The 16,034-nt window shown below is 43.9% G+C and overlaps 1 protein-coding gene across 13 annotated transcripts in view; it reads right to left on the bottom strand.

Annotated features, from left to right (window-relative positions):
• Positions 1-514: 514 nt before the first annotated feature.
• Positions 515-16,034, bottom strand: part of LOC122793337 (PDZ and LIM domain protein 5-like) — a 2,364,325-nt gene continuing 2,348,805 nt past the window's right edge. For all 13 annotated transcript variants that reach the window (XM_044061256.1, XM_044061255.1, XM_044061265.1 and 10 more), the window contains one exon: positions 515-1,253. In XM_044061256.1, coding sequence (XP_043917191.1) covers positions 1,164-1,253 — 90 coding nt within the window. In that variant the 3' untranslated portion in view covers positions 515-1,163. The remainder of the gene's footprint in view (positions 1,254-16,034) is intronic.

Below are 16,034 nucleotides of genomic sequence, written 5' to 3'. Positions count from 1 at the left end.
AACACAAAATACCTGGACTGGCAGTATTTGTAATGTACTAGAGACTAAAGGAAATGGGTAACAGTGCGGTGTGTGACATCATCCATTACTCGTACAACAGTACAGACAACTACACTAAAACAGCTGCACATACAACCCACTCTTTCTGAACACATGAAGTTACAAGCACATATTAATTTGATAACAGTTAACATATGCTGGGATTACAGCAACAAAATATGATAATCTCTCACCAAAGTGTGGTGTAGAATGAATGCCTCTGTCTGAGTAGTTCAACTGCCTACCTTTACTATACAAGAATGTCATCTGTAGTCTGAGACTTACACTATTAAAAATATAATATTAGATAAACTCTGGTACCAAAGTTCTGAACTTGCATTGAACCTAAACATTGCACTTTAAAATTTACTGTTTTCTGTAGTGTCATGTGGTATCATAGGTTCATAGATTAGTACTAGGCTAGCTACCCTTTAGGACCATTTTAAGCCTAGCCAATTGCCCTATGTGAGAATCAAACTCTGCACCTTGTGCTCATAAGGTAAATACTTTAACCGTTATGCCAACCTCCCACCTCCAGTTATCCAGGGATGATGCATACCTTGTGCCTGCTGTTTACTTTATGAGGACTCAGATCCCCACAAGTCTAAACTGATGAATATAGTGTCAGGTCCTGTCTATAAACAATGGAACAGTGCTGAATTCAGTAACTGCCTGCACATCTGGATGCATCTCACAAGTTGGTTACTCTTGTTATATGAGCATGGAGCACAAGTACTATAGTTTCTTGCTGCATATAACAAAAGTACAGTCTCAGTAGCATAAAGGTAAATCTTGAAGTTTATGATGACCACAATTATTGCTGTAGTCCCCTGATACATGACATTTTGTTTCCCAGAATGTCTTTACAGATACATTCCACTAAGCTAAGGTTAGGAATCAATCAGGAAAAATATACCTACTGGCAAGCACACATTAGCTCACAACAACATGGTGCTTCAGTTAAACAAATTATTCTGAATGGCACAAATCTCCCCAGACATCAGTATTTCCTTTCTTTAAAAATCTATATAAATATTAAATTGCATAATTGTATCATAATAAAACAACAGGTAAAATGGCTATTTTCACTCCTGTTGACTCTTCTTCCATTACGCTGATGTCCATTAAATGTTACCACCATGGGCATGTTTCTTGCACAATGGCTTATCTTTCTTTGAGAAGAAGGCCTGCCCTTCTAATGAAGTACAGCAAACCTGCAGGAAAAGAAACATTAATTAGAAAGACCAAAAAAAATAAGCAACTTTAAACGACAGATTCACAGACTCATCGACACTAAGCTATAAAGGGCTAAGGAGACCATTGAGAATTTCAGCTATATCATTCAGTATTGGTAGATTAACAGTGCCCTCCAACAAACAAACTATCTCCACAAATCCCAGGTTAAAATGTGTGACTGCCCACCCACTTGTCCAGACTCATTTATGATAGTGCCAGGAAAGTACACTGCTTGAAATGTAAAGGAGTATATCTACTCATTTGGGTTAGGCACCTGTCACAACCAGCTGGTTTTACTAATGTAGAAGTGTAGCTTTAGGTCTTCAGAGTAAGTATTTGCTTTAACACTGGTTCTGTTAAGTTGATGGAGTTCAAAGAGTGTGGGGCTGCTCATAGGAAGGAAGACTAACCAAAGATCACCACTCAGGAGCCCATACAAGACTGAACAGAGTGATAGGGCTTTTAGTCTATCACAATTAAAGTACTAAAACTGGAGATCTTTCTACTGAAGAAACATTGAAGTCTTTCAAGCTGGTTTAGGTGATAACTGAGACACATGCAAAATGAGTTAACACCCTAATACTGGGTGATTTCTACTACCCTGCAATTAACTGGGAAAACTACTCCTGTACAAACACCTTTGCACAACGGTTCTTGGAATTCATAAATTCCAATGCCCTAGAGCAACTAAATCATAGTCCCACCAGGGGTACCAATATTATAGACCTGGTGATTACCAACATGGGAGATCGATGCTCTACACCAGTGGTCACCCCCTCGTTGGTCAGATTAGACCATAAGCTAATCACCCTTGACATCCACATCCCACCCCCACTCCCTTTAAGGAAACCTCCGTAAAAAGCTTCTCCAAAGCCAACTTCATGCTTCTCAAGTCAGAAGTAACAAACTTCATGACACCCATGCAGATGGGAACTGGAAGTTCAACTGCTGAATCCTACACTAAGGTGCTGTACAAGCACATTCACTCGTACATGGACCGAGCCATCCCAAATAGAACCAAGACGCTGTGCTCTAAAAAAAGGAAGCCAATATGGTGGTCCCTGCCATAAACAAGCTGTACAACAGAAAGAAGAAACTGTTGCAGAAAAGAGGAAGAACTCAGGATTCAAAAAACTCCCTCACCAGCCTCAGTAGGAAGCTGAGATCCCTCATAAAATCTTCCAAAGCTAGTTACGAAAACAAAATTGCCAAAGATTCCAAAGACAACCACAAAGCATTCTATAGCTATGTCAAGAATATAAATGGCAATACTCAGATCTGCTCTGAGCTACACTAGAATGGCACTAGACACACTGATCCCAAGGATATTGCCAACATCCTGGCAGATACTTCAGTGCCAGCTTCACTCAGTGCCAGCTTCATCCCCTAAAGGGCCCATCTCAATACTGAAAGAATGCCAAATTCCAGTAATCATGGCCACTCAGGTAAAAACCACACTCTCCAAAGCCAAAAATACACCATCCATGGGACCAGATGACATCCCGGGCTGTGTACTGCATGAACTACAAAATGAACTGGCACCTCACCTGTGTGTCATGTTTAATCATAGCCTCACCTCAAGCTTCGTGCCCACAGTGTGGCGCACAACTACAGTCATCCCACTCCACAAGGGGGGATCCACTTTGGATCCCGGGAACTAATGTCTCATCAGTCTGATGAGCCTGATCTGCAAGGCCATGGAACGTATTATCATGGAACTTATAAACAAAGACATTGGCAACCTTCAAACACTGGACCCAACCTAGTTTGGGTTTGTGAAGGGCCGATCTTGCTTCCTGAACCTGATCGACTTCTTCGAATCAGTCTCCAGAGCCGTGGATGGGTGTAAGGTGGCTCACGCAGCCTACTTGGACCTCGTCAAGGCTTTCAACACTATCCCCCACTCAGGAATCATAGATAAACTTACTAAGCTGGGCATTATTCCCTAGGTCACTCAATAGGTTGCAAACTGGATTACTGACAGAACACACACTGTAAAAGTAGCCAACTCCAAATCTAGCTACAGAAAAGTGACAAGTGGTGGACTGCAGGGTTCTGTCCTGGGACCACTCTTGTTTGGCATCTACTTCTCTGAAGTACAGGACAACACTAAGGGACTCTGGCTTACAAAGTTCGCAGATGACTGGAAGCTGGGAGCCATTACTAAATCCCCGAGACAAAAGGGCCTTACCGAAACAGATGCCTGGTGCTACAGCCATGGGCTCAAGCTAAATGCCAAAAAATGCATAGTTGTCCCCTTTGGGAAAAAGCCATGCACCTGTGAACTACCACATAGGTAGTAGTACACTAAACACCGAAAGTGTGATAAGAGACCTAAGGACACAGGTGGACAGTGGTCTCACCTTTGATAACCACGTAGCCACAACAGTTAGAAAATCCTTCTACGTGGCACACCTCATCACTAAGGGCTTTTCATCTAGAAAAAAGAAGGTCATTGTCCCTCTGTACTATCTCTCATTAGACCCATTATAGAATACAATGCCTAGTTTGGTATGTACCTCACAAGACATCTGCAACAACTAGAAAGGCTGCACAAATACCTCACAAAAAGAATAACAGGCCTAAAGCAGATGCCTTATGCTGACCGTCTAAAGAAACTCCAGCTATACTCTGTCGCATATCACCTACTCAGAGGAGATCTCTGCCTAACACAGAAGGCCATGTCAAACACAGAGTTGTTGGACATGCAACACTTAAAGAAATCCCAATCCCTCTGAGCCACACGCTCCAGGGATCTTAACCTTGTCATCACGATGAATAGAACATGCTAGAGGGATAGGTTCCTGACCCAGAGACTCCCCAGACTCTGGAATAGGCTGCTCATTCATGTCAGGCAGAGTGCCTCAATGGCCCTCTTCAAGAGGAACCTTGATGACTGGATGGGAGATAGGAAATTCTCCACGGGATCACATCAGTAGCCCTGCTAGACGGGTCCAGGAAAGTAAATATTTGTGGGAAGCAATAGCCAGGGAATCGTTATGGCTAGGCTTGTATAGGCCCTAGGGCCAATAGCCTAGTACCTACCTATGAACAAAAGATAAGCTGTGAAAGGTATAAGAATTTTCTAACAAATACAGATATTTGGTGGTCAGTGGACAGTTTATCATCAACACACCACACATACTCAAGTCTCTGATGAGTAAGTTACATTTAAGCAGAATATTACCTGTATGGTATGTGCTACTGATGCTAGAGTTACCAAAGGAAACTATGCTGCATTTCTTGGCACCAGAAGGTAAAGCCCATGCTGGAGAATTTGAGTATCTGAATGGGATTTGATAACTACCCCAATTGGCAATCATCAGCAAATATGGTAAGTCATAACCCCTTAATATCAGTTTTCACAGCAGGAAATTATTTGTCAAATTTGGAGAAAGGGGCCCAGGACACCACTGGTGATGTTATTCTGTCTACAGCAACTAGCCACAATGTTAACAAAATGGGTTCTAGCAAATAACCATTTACCCATATCTAGTGAACTGCACATGGATTAATGTTGAGTTGGGAAGAGTTTGTCAATAATTATATAGCAAAACTCACTTGTGGTAATACAAGAAAAAGATCCAGCAGAACGCTGAACTTGGTTTTAATACACAACACAACATTCAATACAAGTCTGATCTAAATTAATAAAAAGCATTAGCTTTTGTACAAAGTGCACTAATCTTTCATCAGGCACAAGAGAGTGCTTAGCCAACATAGTTAGTTTTATATAAAATAACAATCACATGATCATATAATTAACCAACCCTAATATGACAGGAAACGTGTTGAAATGATAATGCTTCTATTAAACTCTGCTTAAGAAGCAGAGACATAAAAGTAACTATATAGTGCTTCTAAGCACAAATTATGTCAGTGTGCTTAACTATAGGTTCATAAGTTATTAGTAGGCTAACGGCCACTATGGCCCTCACAAGCCTTGCTGTGCATCTAAACTATTTTGGCCCAAGTATTATATGGGGTGTGTGTTAGTAGACAGGTAGCTAAGGATTTGGGGGGGGGGTGTTATTGAGAATACTACTTTTCTTACTGAAGACCTCTGTCCATAAGTGACATGGAGGACAGACTCGGGTAAATTTACAATTTCCCATCCAGCTGTCAAGGTTTTGTTTGAACAGGGTCAGGAATGAATTCTGTTTTCTATGGATGGGGAGCCTATTCTATAGTGTGGGGATCCTTTGGGACACACATCTCTCTCTCCAGTGTGTTCTGTTTATGTCACAAGTGAAGTTCAGATTCATGGATTTAGTGTTTCTGGTGCTGTTTGTTTTGCACAAGTGCAACAAATCCATCAGGGCATTACGTAATTATGGTTGGTCAATTACATGGTCATATAAAAATAGAAGTTATATACTTACCATAACGTTCCATGTGAGTTGTTTATCTCGCCTTTATTCTCACTGATGGGTTTGGAGCCGATCCTCGGCTCCGACACGGCCGATAGCAAGCTCAAGGTTTGCCAGTAGCTCGAGACCAAGCCCCTTATCCCACAATGCACTGCTGGAATTACCTCAGATCTTGTTTGCAGCAAATAACAGTATATACATACATATATATATATATATATATATATATATATATATATATATATATATACACATACATACAACATATACCCTCTTCCATATACATACACAGAACAGTTCCCAAAGGGAAAGAAGAAATACTGAATAACCAGGATGGTACTAGCCTTTAAGTCAACAGTCAGCCACGAGGGGGAAGGAGGGAGGGACATGAGAATACAGGTGAGATAAACAACTCACATGGAACGTTATGGTAAGTACATAACTTCTATATGTGAAGTTGTTAAATCTCGCTGTTTATTCTCACTGATGGGTAGCGTCCCTAGCACCCTCAACTTTGGGTGGCTCATGAGAGTATGTTCTTCAGCACCGTAGAACCAAAGGAAGACCTGTCCCTTGAAGCCCTATCTACTCTGTAATGTGTGATAAAGGTATGAGGCTTAGACTAAGTGGCTGCAGCGCAAATATTGTCAAGGGGCAATTTAGCTTGAAAGGCAGAAGAGGTAGAGACAGCTCTGGTTAGAATGAGCTTTTGGTTTGTGCGTTAAAGGCATGCTCGCATTTTCATAAACAAAGGATATACAATTGGATAACCATTTAGATAAAGTTGTTTTAGCCACTGGATTGCCTTTTCTTGCTTCTGAGAAGGATACAAAAAGTTGGTCTGATTTCCTAATATCCTTAGTTCTGTCAAGATAAAATCTGAGCTGTCTGTGAACATCAAGTTTGTGCAGCATATATTCCAATTTGTTTGAGTGGTTGGGGAAAGACTGGCAGTTCAATGACCTGATTGATATTTGACTCAGAACAGACTTCAGGTAAAAATGAGGGGATTTAGATAGATAATGCTTGCTGATAGATAATGCTTGAAGTTCTGGCACTCTGCGGGCAGACGTAATGGCCACAAGAAATATTGTTTTCCAAAATACAAATTTTAAATCACAAGAAGATGCTGGTTCAAAAGGGGGAAGAATAATTTGAGACAGCATACGGTTTAAATCCCAGGGAGAAAGGGGAATTTTGATCGGAGGTCTCATATGAAGAACGCCTTTAAGGAAGGTTTTAGATAATTTATGGCTCATAATATCTGAGCCACCAAGACCAAGGGGAAAATTTGAGATAGCAGCTAACTGAACTTGAACTGTAGCAGCTAACTGAACTTGAACTGTAGCAGCTAACTGAACTTGAACTGTAGCAGCTGCTGCCCCTTCCTTGAAAATCTTTGTTAGAAATTCTAAGATCGAAGATAGCGGAGCTTGGAAAGGGTCAATGTTGTGCGCGTTGGCCCAGATTGAGAACCTTTTCCATTTACTGCCATATAATTTCCTGGTAGATGGCTTATGAGAAGACAAAAGAATCTGTCTTGTATCTTCTGAAATTGAATGAAGCCTGGCAATTAGGGGAAGTGGATGAGCCAAGCAGTCAGTTTGAGGGACTGCAGAGAAGGATGAACAGATGATGGTGGAGAAATAGAAACTAAATCTGTTGAGGCCAGTAGGGGGCTATGAGTATAAACAGTCCTTCCCAGTGATTTTGCTTTCTGTAAAAATCTGGGTATTAATGGGAAAGGTGGAAATGCATAAAGGAGACCCAGGGGCCAATCGTGTAAAAGTGCGTCTCTCGGGGGATGACCGGGAGATGGTATTAGGGCAAAGTAGCTTCTGCATTTTGAATTGATGTGGCTGGCAAAAAGGTCACAGCAAGGCTGGCCCCATTTGCGGAAAATCAACTCTGCAACCTGTTGTTTGAGAGACCACTCGTGAGGGAGTAATATTGCCCTGCTTAGCTTGTCCGCTATCACGTTGGATTTCCCGGGGATGTGCGTTGCTAACCGAAAACTCTGGGACGACACAGCCCATTGCCAGACCTTTAGGGCTTCTCGACAAAGGAGGTAGGACTTGTTTCCGCTCTGCTTGTTTACGTACCAGATTACTGACATGTTGTCGGTCTGAATTGCAATAGTCCCTAGAAGGAGAGAGTCCTGAAAGTACTGCAACGCCAGAAGTACCGCTCTCAACTCTAGAACATTGATGTGCAGATGTGATTCTTGATCTGTCCATGTGCCTTGGGCAGTCTTTCCCTGAAAATGCCCCCCCCATCAGGGAAGTGTCCGTGGTCACAAGGGCTACGAGGGGGGGGGGGGACAGGACAAAGGGTCTTCCAATTGTGACATGAAGAGACGTTAACCACCACCAAAGGTCTCTCCTGCAAGAATCCATGATTAGAATCATGTGATGCATTGGTAGTTTCTGGTAAGACCACTGAGCGAAGAGGAGCCATTGAAGGATTCGCATATGCATCCTTGCAAGTGGTATAGCCAGGATTGCTGTCGCCATCAAACCTAGTACTTTCAATACCTCCGTTGCTGTAGCTTTGTTCTTCCGACACCAGTGAGCTGACATTTTGGCGGAGAAGAGAGACTCTTTTGATAGGGAGACATAGAGTGGTAGTTGAGGTATCTAACTCTGCTCCTATAAAAACGGTATGCTGAGATGGCAATAAGGCAGACTTTTCGAAGTTGATTGTAACGCCTAATTGATGGCAGAGTGTCGGTGTGTATTGTGTTGCCTGGGTCAATTGATGCCTGGTGGTAGCGGCGAAGAGCCAATCGTCTAGGTATGGAAACACCTAGAATCCTAGACAACTCAGGTGAGCCGTGACCACTGCCATGCATTTGGTGAACACTCTGGGGGTCTGTAGTGAGACCAAAGGGCAGGGCTCGAAACTGGTAATGATTGGCTCCCAGCCAGAAACGCAGATGATCTCTGGAGCATCTGTTCATCTTTATGTGATAGTACACGTCCTTGAGATCTATGGAGCACATGCAATCGCCTTTGCCTAAGAAGGGAAGAATGGACTGAAGCATGACCATTCGGAACTTCTCTTTCTTTACGAATTGGTCGAGTCTGCTGAGGTCCAAGATAGGTCTCCAGTCCCCTGTTTTCTTTGGTACAAAAAAGAATCTTGAGTAAGTTCCGAATCGGTCTGCTGGGACTGGTTGGATGACTCTTTTTCTAGCAATCTGTGGACCTCTATGATTGCTTGTTCCCTGAGATTGGGTGGAACATCTGGGATTTTCTTTATAGGAATGGGAGGGGTGAAGAACGGTATGAAATATCCTCTGGAAATGATGCTTTGTACCCAAGTATCCGATGTTATATTTAGCTAGGCTTCTGGGTACAAAGACAAGCAACCCTCGACTGCCTCCAGAGCCGAACAGTCGGGCCCCCTTTCAGGGGCGCTGGTAGGATTGACCAGAGAACTGACCCCTGTCACCCTGTTGCTGCGGACCCCCTCTGCCACGGGGGTGGCGTCTTCCATTATATCCCCCTCCTCTGCCTCTAGAGGGGGTTTCTCCACGTGTGTCCTGAAAGGCTGCCTGAGTTTTTCGGAACCACATTTTCCTCCCCTAGGGCTCTTGGGGTAGGGCCGAGTGGGGGTGGAAAAATGGACCCCAACGGCAGATAAGGTCTTGTCTTCCTGCTCACACCTGGTTAAAGTTTCCTTTACTTTGGGCCCAAACAGTGATGAGCCATCGAATGGGGTATTAATAAAGGAAGACTTAAAGGGTTCCGCAAAGGAACAGAGACGCATCCAGGCTTGTCTTCGAAGAGCAATGCCTGAACTAGCGGCTCTACTCAAACCATCAGCTGCATATGATATGAGATGCATGGACAAGTTCACTACTGAGTTTAGGGTAACGAGTTGGGAGCTGACTTTGTCGGCCTCTACTGCAGCTACCGTACCCTGGAGAGTATCTCCTAGCTCTTTCAGGAGATCTCTCTGTAGTCTTGTAAAATGGGTTAAGTAGTTCAGTGATTGCAGAGAAAAAGTCGCTGAACTGAACATGCGCTTCCCATATCTATCCATAACCCTAGAATCTCTGTTAGGGGGATGGATAGAAGAGGATGTCTCAGATACTTCCTTTTTGGTGGCTGCAGCTACCACCATGGCATCAACAGGCACTCCTTTTGTCAAAAATGTCTTGTCCACTGGGGCAGATATGAATTTATTGGGTCTACGAGGGACAGGTTCCATGGCCTCCGGTGACTCCCACGCCTTACGAGAGAACAGTTCCATGAGCTCGTCGTAAGGCGGAGACACCCAAGACGTGGAAGGTTGAGACCCAAAGGCCTTCAAGAGCACAAACCCATCCTCAGTAGGGGTCTTGGACTGCCAATCGCCCTTCTGACTAAGGATCTCTAGTATCTCTGTACAGGAGATATTCTCAGAGGGGGATCGAGGGGACCCTTCTGACTCATCTAAGTCCGTGTCAGATGTCAAAGACTCCTGTGGGGAGTCTAAGTGCCTCCTCTTGCACAGTCTCTTCCTGGGCACCTCCTCAGTGGGGGGATCTGGGTTGGTCTCAGAAGAGCAGGGGACTCCCTGTGGGGGTACTTGAGGCTCGGGGTCTCTACACTTAGAGGGATTGGTAGATGAAGAAGCAGACACAGGAGCTTGAGGGGAGACGGAGAGCTAAACCGATGCTGACGTTGTCTTTGGAGACAAAACTCTCCTCATAGCATCGAAGGCACCATGGCTCCAATGAGAAGGAGTGGACGGACCCGGGAGTACTGTCCGATTCTCCCGCACCGAAACCCTGGGCTCCGGGCCCGAGGTAGGAACCGAGCTCATCTGAGCCGAAGCCCCGAGAGGAAGAGTCGGCACCGACAAGTCGGTGCTACTATCCTCCCCAGACCCGACGGGAGAGCGTCGTCTCCTAGAGTCCTCGGTCGGCGCCAAGGACATCCGAGTAGATGGAGCTGATAACACCGGCGCGGGTATCGGCTCCAAGGGTTCGACCACCATCGGTTCAATTTCCTTCGGCTCCGAGAGTCCAGTATGGCTCTGAGGAGGAGTAGACAAGTCTGGTTCCATGGTCTTCGGTACCGACGAGCTGGTCGGGGCCAACAACAATTTGGCAAGTCCTGGTGCCTGTAAAAGCTTCTGCACTAGCCGATCCATGTCCAAATCTGAAAGGCTGACTGAAGACTTGGCTGAATGCACCGAAGGTGCTGACTGGAGCAGAGGTGAAGAAGGAACATCAGAGACCGGCTCCAATACTGAGAGCTGGCTCCGAATCAAAGGTACACTCGGTTCCGATGACTGTGGAACCGATGACCCTCCTTCTGAAAACTTAGCCTTTTTAGAGACCTTATCTGAAGACTTGGATTTTGAGGATTTGGATGATATACTAGCACCCTCATGGCTACTCAAGACTTCCGAAAAAGATTGCTGTAGCAATCCCCTGTCTATAAGTTTCCTCTTCCTCTCCAAGAGAACTCTTGAAGAAAAGGAGTGGCAAATGCTACAGGTGTCTTGGAGGTGTTTAGCCCCCAGACAGTAGACACATTGAAAGTGTCCGTCAGTAACAGACATTTTCTGCCCACAATCTGGGCATTTTTTGAAACCCGATTTGGGATGGGATTTCTCCCTATCATCCGACATAGTTAAGTGAAAAAAGCAGTAAATTAGATACACAACAACTAAGCCCAAACCGGGCACTAACTAAAAAAGTATATATATATTTTGAACAAAAAATATAGATACAAATATAGGCCTAGAGGCCCACAGAAAAACCTGACTATAATAAAGATTAATAGTAGAGAAAAGGGGCTTAAGGCCCACACAAACTAAGAAGCCTACAAGGCCCTAACTTTTAAACTATTTCTACTATCTAGAGAGTAAATATAATAGTACTAACACGCACTATATATATTAAACAAAAAAGAAAACTTTTTTATAGATTTGCTGTTAATTTGTTTCTAAAATAGTCCGAGCTAACTGGAACACCGAGATCTCTCTTGCTGTGGTAAACTAGATCTGGGGTAATTCCAGCAGTGCGTTGTGGGATAAGGGGCTTGGTCTCAAGCTACTGGCAAACCTTGAGCTTGCTATTGGCTGTGTCGGAGTAGAGGATCGGCTCCGAACCCATCAGTGAGAATAAACGGCGAGATTTAACAACTTCACATCTGACTGTTAATGCACTTTTTTATGTTTAATGAAACAGTGGATCACTTCATGTAAAAAAGCTGGTGCTTTCTTGTTATTTTTATCTATACCAAACTTTTATTTAATGACTTGTGTACTAAAGGCAAATTCAGAACTGCACTGACTCACATGCTTTGCACTACTCAGTCAAGTGCCCCACAAACAGTGCTGCTGTTCTGTCTGACAGCTCAACGAACTACACTTCTGACTTGTTAATGAGCTGCTTCCTCAATGGTACAGGGCTTGAATCTTTCTACCTTGATTTACCTGCTGTGTGACCTTAACCAGATAGTGCTTTGAGGCAACTAAGAACTTGGGCTAGGCTCCTAAATGGTCTCCTGGACTTGGACTGCATACTTGGCAACTACCTATGAACCACATAAACAGGCATAGACTCATTCCATATACAAACATTTAGCAGATCACACAAAGGCAGACTTCCTCCACCCACCCACACACATGTTGATATACATGCATCTCGCAGACCAGCACAAACATGGACTTCTCCATTACACACACGAACAGTCACACATATACCTGCAGAGACACACATACTTTCAATGCATGGTTCAAAATCAGCACAGAAGAACATGTGTTTAGTCCATACTCTATCTGCTAAGGGTGCTATGACACTGGCATATAAGAGAGATCACAGCTCTACTATACCAGGCCACCCTGTCTGGAAAACCTACAGGTCAGATGAAGCAGTGATTATCCATCACACATACCACAAACATCCATTCACAATAAGCATTTATAAACAGAAATTCAAACAGCAATTGTTACTCACACACATGTACACTTCCACAGACACATTCAATACTACTTACCGAGTAATTATTAATCCGCACAAGGTAAACTGACATGCTGCTACTGCATAGGTGCACACTGCTGCCTAGGTGTGCACATTTTCTGCACTGCTGTTCATGATAACTTTCACAACATGAAATGCATGTCTTCTGTAATACATAAGTATCCTAAATGAGCTGCACTCTGGCCTGCATGTGGGCCTTGTTAATGCAGGCCATGCCCCCTACCATATTTGCCAGCAATACCCAGGCACTTGCTGCCTCACAGTGCAGGCATCTTAATGTCTATGAATCAGAAGTAAACATGCTGCCCTGTGCAGCTTTTTGTATTAGACTATTTGCCCATAAATCTTGGCTCATATTTTCACCTCAGGAAGGCACTATTAAATTCCAGACACAGCTATTTCACTCTTCTGCCTCATATCTCCTCTGTCCTATGCGCAGCTCTCTGATGACACACTTGTTTCCCATAGTCTCTGTTTGTACATTTTTCCCTAATGCTCACACAGTCCATTTTGGTTACCCTCTGCATTGGACTGCTCCATTCAAAGTCCCTTTCAATGTGCTGTCTTCAGATATGGTCCAGCAACCTATGTGACGTTTTACAGTTTGCCAGATTTATGCCAACACTTCACAACTAAAGATTCACTCTATAACTCATACTTGGGGTAAAAAAGCAAACATTCCAAACCAGAATAAAGCACAACCATTCAGTTTGGTTTTACTCATTGAAAATCTACAGCCCTTCCGCTACCAGAAGTGAATAGCTTGTTTACTTAAATAATGATTGACTTAGAACAAACACACTGGTTGCTGTGCCCAATCACTGTGCATTTTTTTGATTATTTTTTTTATTGATAATCACTCACATTCTTCTTGGTTGGCCCCTCCAGTCCCTGAGTATGTTAAATGAACTTGGGTATTTGAGGCAGCAGGCAAAACTTCATCCATCTGCACCAGGAAGCTGGCTCCAAATACTTGTTTAGTTCACTAAGCATCTTCATCAGTTTGAGACTCTGCCAGTAAGGTGTCCTGAGACGTAATGTAAACTGCTTGGAGGGACATGCATGCCTTGGTAGCTATATCCCAAGAAATCTGAGCTAACCTGCATATCTGGTATGATCTGGTTCCTCCTTGCCTGTTTACGTAGCATATGACTGTTGTGTTGTCTGTGAATACTCTTTAGACTTCCTGTTTTCCAGAGGTGGGAGAAGACTTGTAGGGTCTGAATGAGAACCCTCATATCTTTCAGGTTGATATGCTCTTCGTAAAGGTTGGACTGCCAACAACCCTGGACCTTTTGAACTCCTGTCCATGCCCCCAAGCCTTGTATGAGGTTCTTTGTACAACTCTGGACTTGGAGTCTGTACCTTTAAAGGCAGATGTGGACTGAGACTCACCCACTGTATGAACTCTTTCTTAGGGCAAGGTGTGAGAGAAAGCTGTGTTCAGAGGGTGAGAGTGCTGACACCATATATTTTCAGGTACCACTGAATTTTTTTCATTTGCAACCTCGCTAAAGGAAGCATTTGTATGGTTGCTGCCATGAATCCTTTTGCTCTGAGAATCTTCCTGGCTGAACAAACTTGGAAAGAGGTTAGGAAGTGGAAGTAAGTGGTGAGGTCCTGCACCTTTTCCTGGTGCAGGAAGGTCTGCATTTTCAGTGCCTAGTCCGCAACCAAAGAAGACAAGGTCATGAGTGGGTTGAAAGGAAGATTTTTTGAAACTGACAGTGCATTCTGTCACAAAGAAACTATATTAGGCTGCAAGGCAAAGACAGAAAGATAAAGAAGACAGTCAGAAACCCTTGTAAGGGATGCCAGCAACAACTCGCTCACCAGGCCACAGGATATCAAAGGTAGATGGGAAGGAGTACTTCCAGCAGCTTCTGATTGAAAAAAACAAAATACCACAGTAGCTGTACTGTCTCGGTCACATCCTTCAATGAAAAAAGAGGAGAAGCCCACCACAGAAGAAGAAAGAACAGCACTAAGGAAAATTTAGTCAGGGAAAGCAGCAGGTTCACATGAGGTCACACAGCAGGTATGATCAATATGTTAGGTGAACTAGGGGAGAAAGGGTTCCTGAGGGTTCTCATAGCAGTATGGAGAGAAAGGCATATCCCAGACAAGAATAAGCATACTAGTGCCAATATTCAAGAACAAATGAGGCATTCACAACTTTGGGCAGTACAGAGGTATCAATCTCTTGTCACACTGCACGAAAGTTCTGGAAAGGGTGATTGATAAACGAGTAGTACAGTTGTGTACACTTACCAAAAATGTAGATGCTCGAGTGTATTCACTGTTGCAGTTATCACATTAGGGTTATCTCTGTCAGGGTAGCCCTCGGCCGGCCTGAATACCAGAGACTTAGTATTTCTGTTCAGTTACTGTCTCTTGAGGACTGACGTCAGGTCGTTAGTAGTATAAAGTAAGGCAGCCGACACCATTACATCAGTTTTTCTTGCCCTAACCTGTCAGGAGAACCCAAAGTAGAAGGCCAGGTTCTGGTGGAAGAACCCCACCAGTGAAAAATAAATACCAATGTGCCCCTTGTAAGGAAAGGAGAACAACAAGGAGGATGGTAATAAAAGGAGAACGAGAAGAAAGGGGGGGATGGAAGGAGAGAAACCAGGACTGCAAAAGTGAATACACTGGAACATCTACATGTATGGCAAGTGTACACAACTATACTATGTTTTGTGTTTCACTGTTGCAGTCATCACATTTGGGTTATCTGCTTGCAGTAGCCCTCAGTCGGCCTGTTTAACAAAATATTGGGTCCTACGTTGGTTGCTGTCTCTTCTTCCATGACGTCAGGTCGTCAGGGGTATAAAACATGCAGCCGACGTCATTACATCAGTTTTTCTTGCCCCAGATGTCAGGTGCCCCCTTAATGGGAAGCAATTAAATCTATAAACATACAAGGTTATACCTCCAACAAAAAAGCAAATCCACCAAAAAGCTTTTAAGCATTGAAAAGGAGAGAAGAGGTATAGCCAAAAGAAGTCAGGGAGCTGGAGGAAGGGTAACCAGGACTGCAACAGTGAATACACTCAAACATCTACATTTATGGCAAGTGTACACAACTGTACTATGTTCTTTGTGTTTCACTGTTGCAGTCATCACATTTGGGTAGATTCCCAAAGCTGAGGAAATGGGTTCAAATTCAAGGAAACTAGGGGCTGGCTAGGATGCCCTGCAAGACTGCAGAGGCAAACCCTGCCCTAGATTTGGAGAAGAGAGACAGGTGGTAATGCTTGGTAAAAGTGAGAACAGATGCCCAGGTGGCAGCCTCCAGGATGTCCCTGGTGGGGACTCCTCTGAGGAAAGCTGCAGAGGTGGAGGCTGCTCTCGTGGACTGTGTCCTGACCCCCTTGGGGAGAGGCTTTCCATGCTGTTTGTAGCAG

This window comes from Protopterus annectens, chromosome 2.part0 (genome assembly GCF_019279795.1).
Source record: "Protopterus annectens isolate FY-2018-M chromosome 2.part0, PAN1.0, whole genome shotgun sequence".
NCBI classification, from domain to species: Eukaryota; Metazoa; Chordata; order Ceratodontiformes; family Protopteridae; genus Protopterus; species Protopterus annectens.
This window is presented reverse-complemented; position numbering and strand designations above follow the sequence as displayed.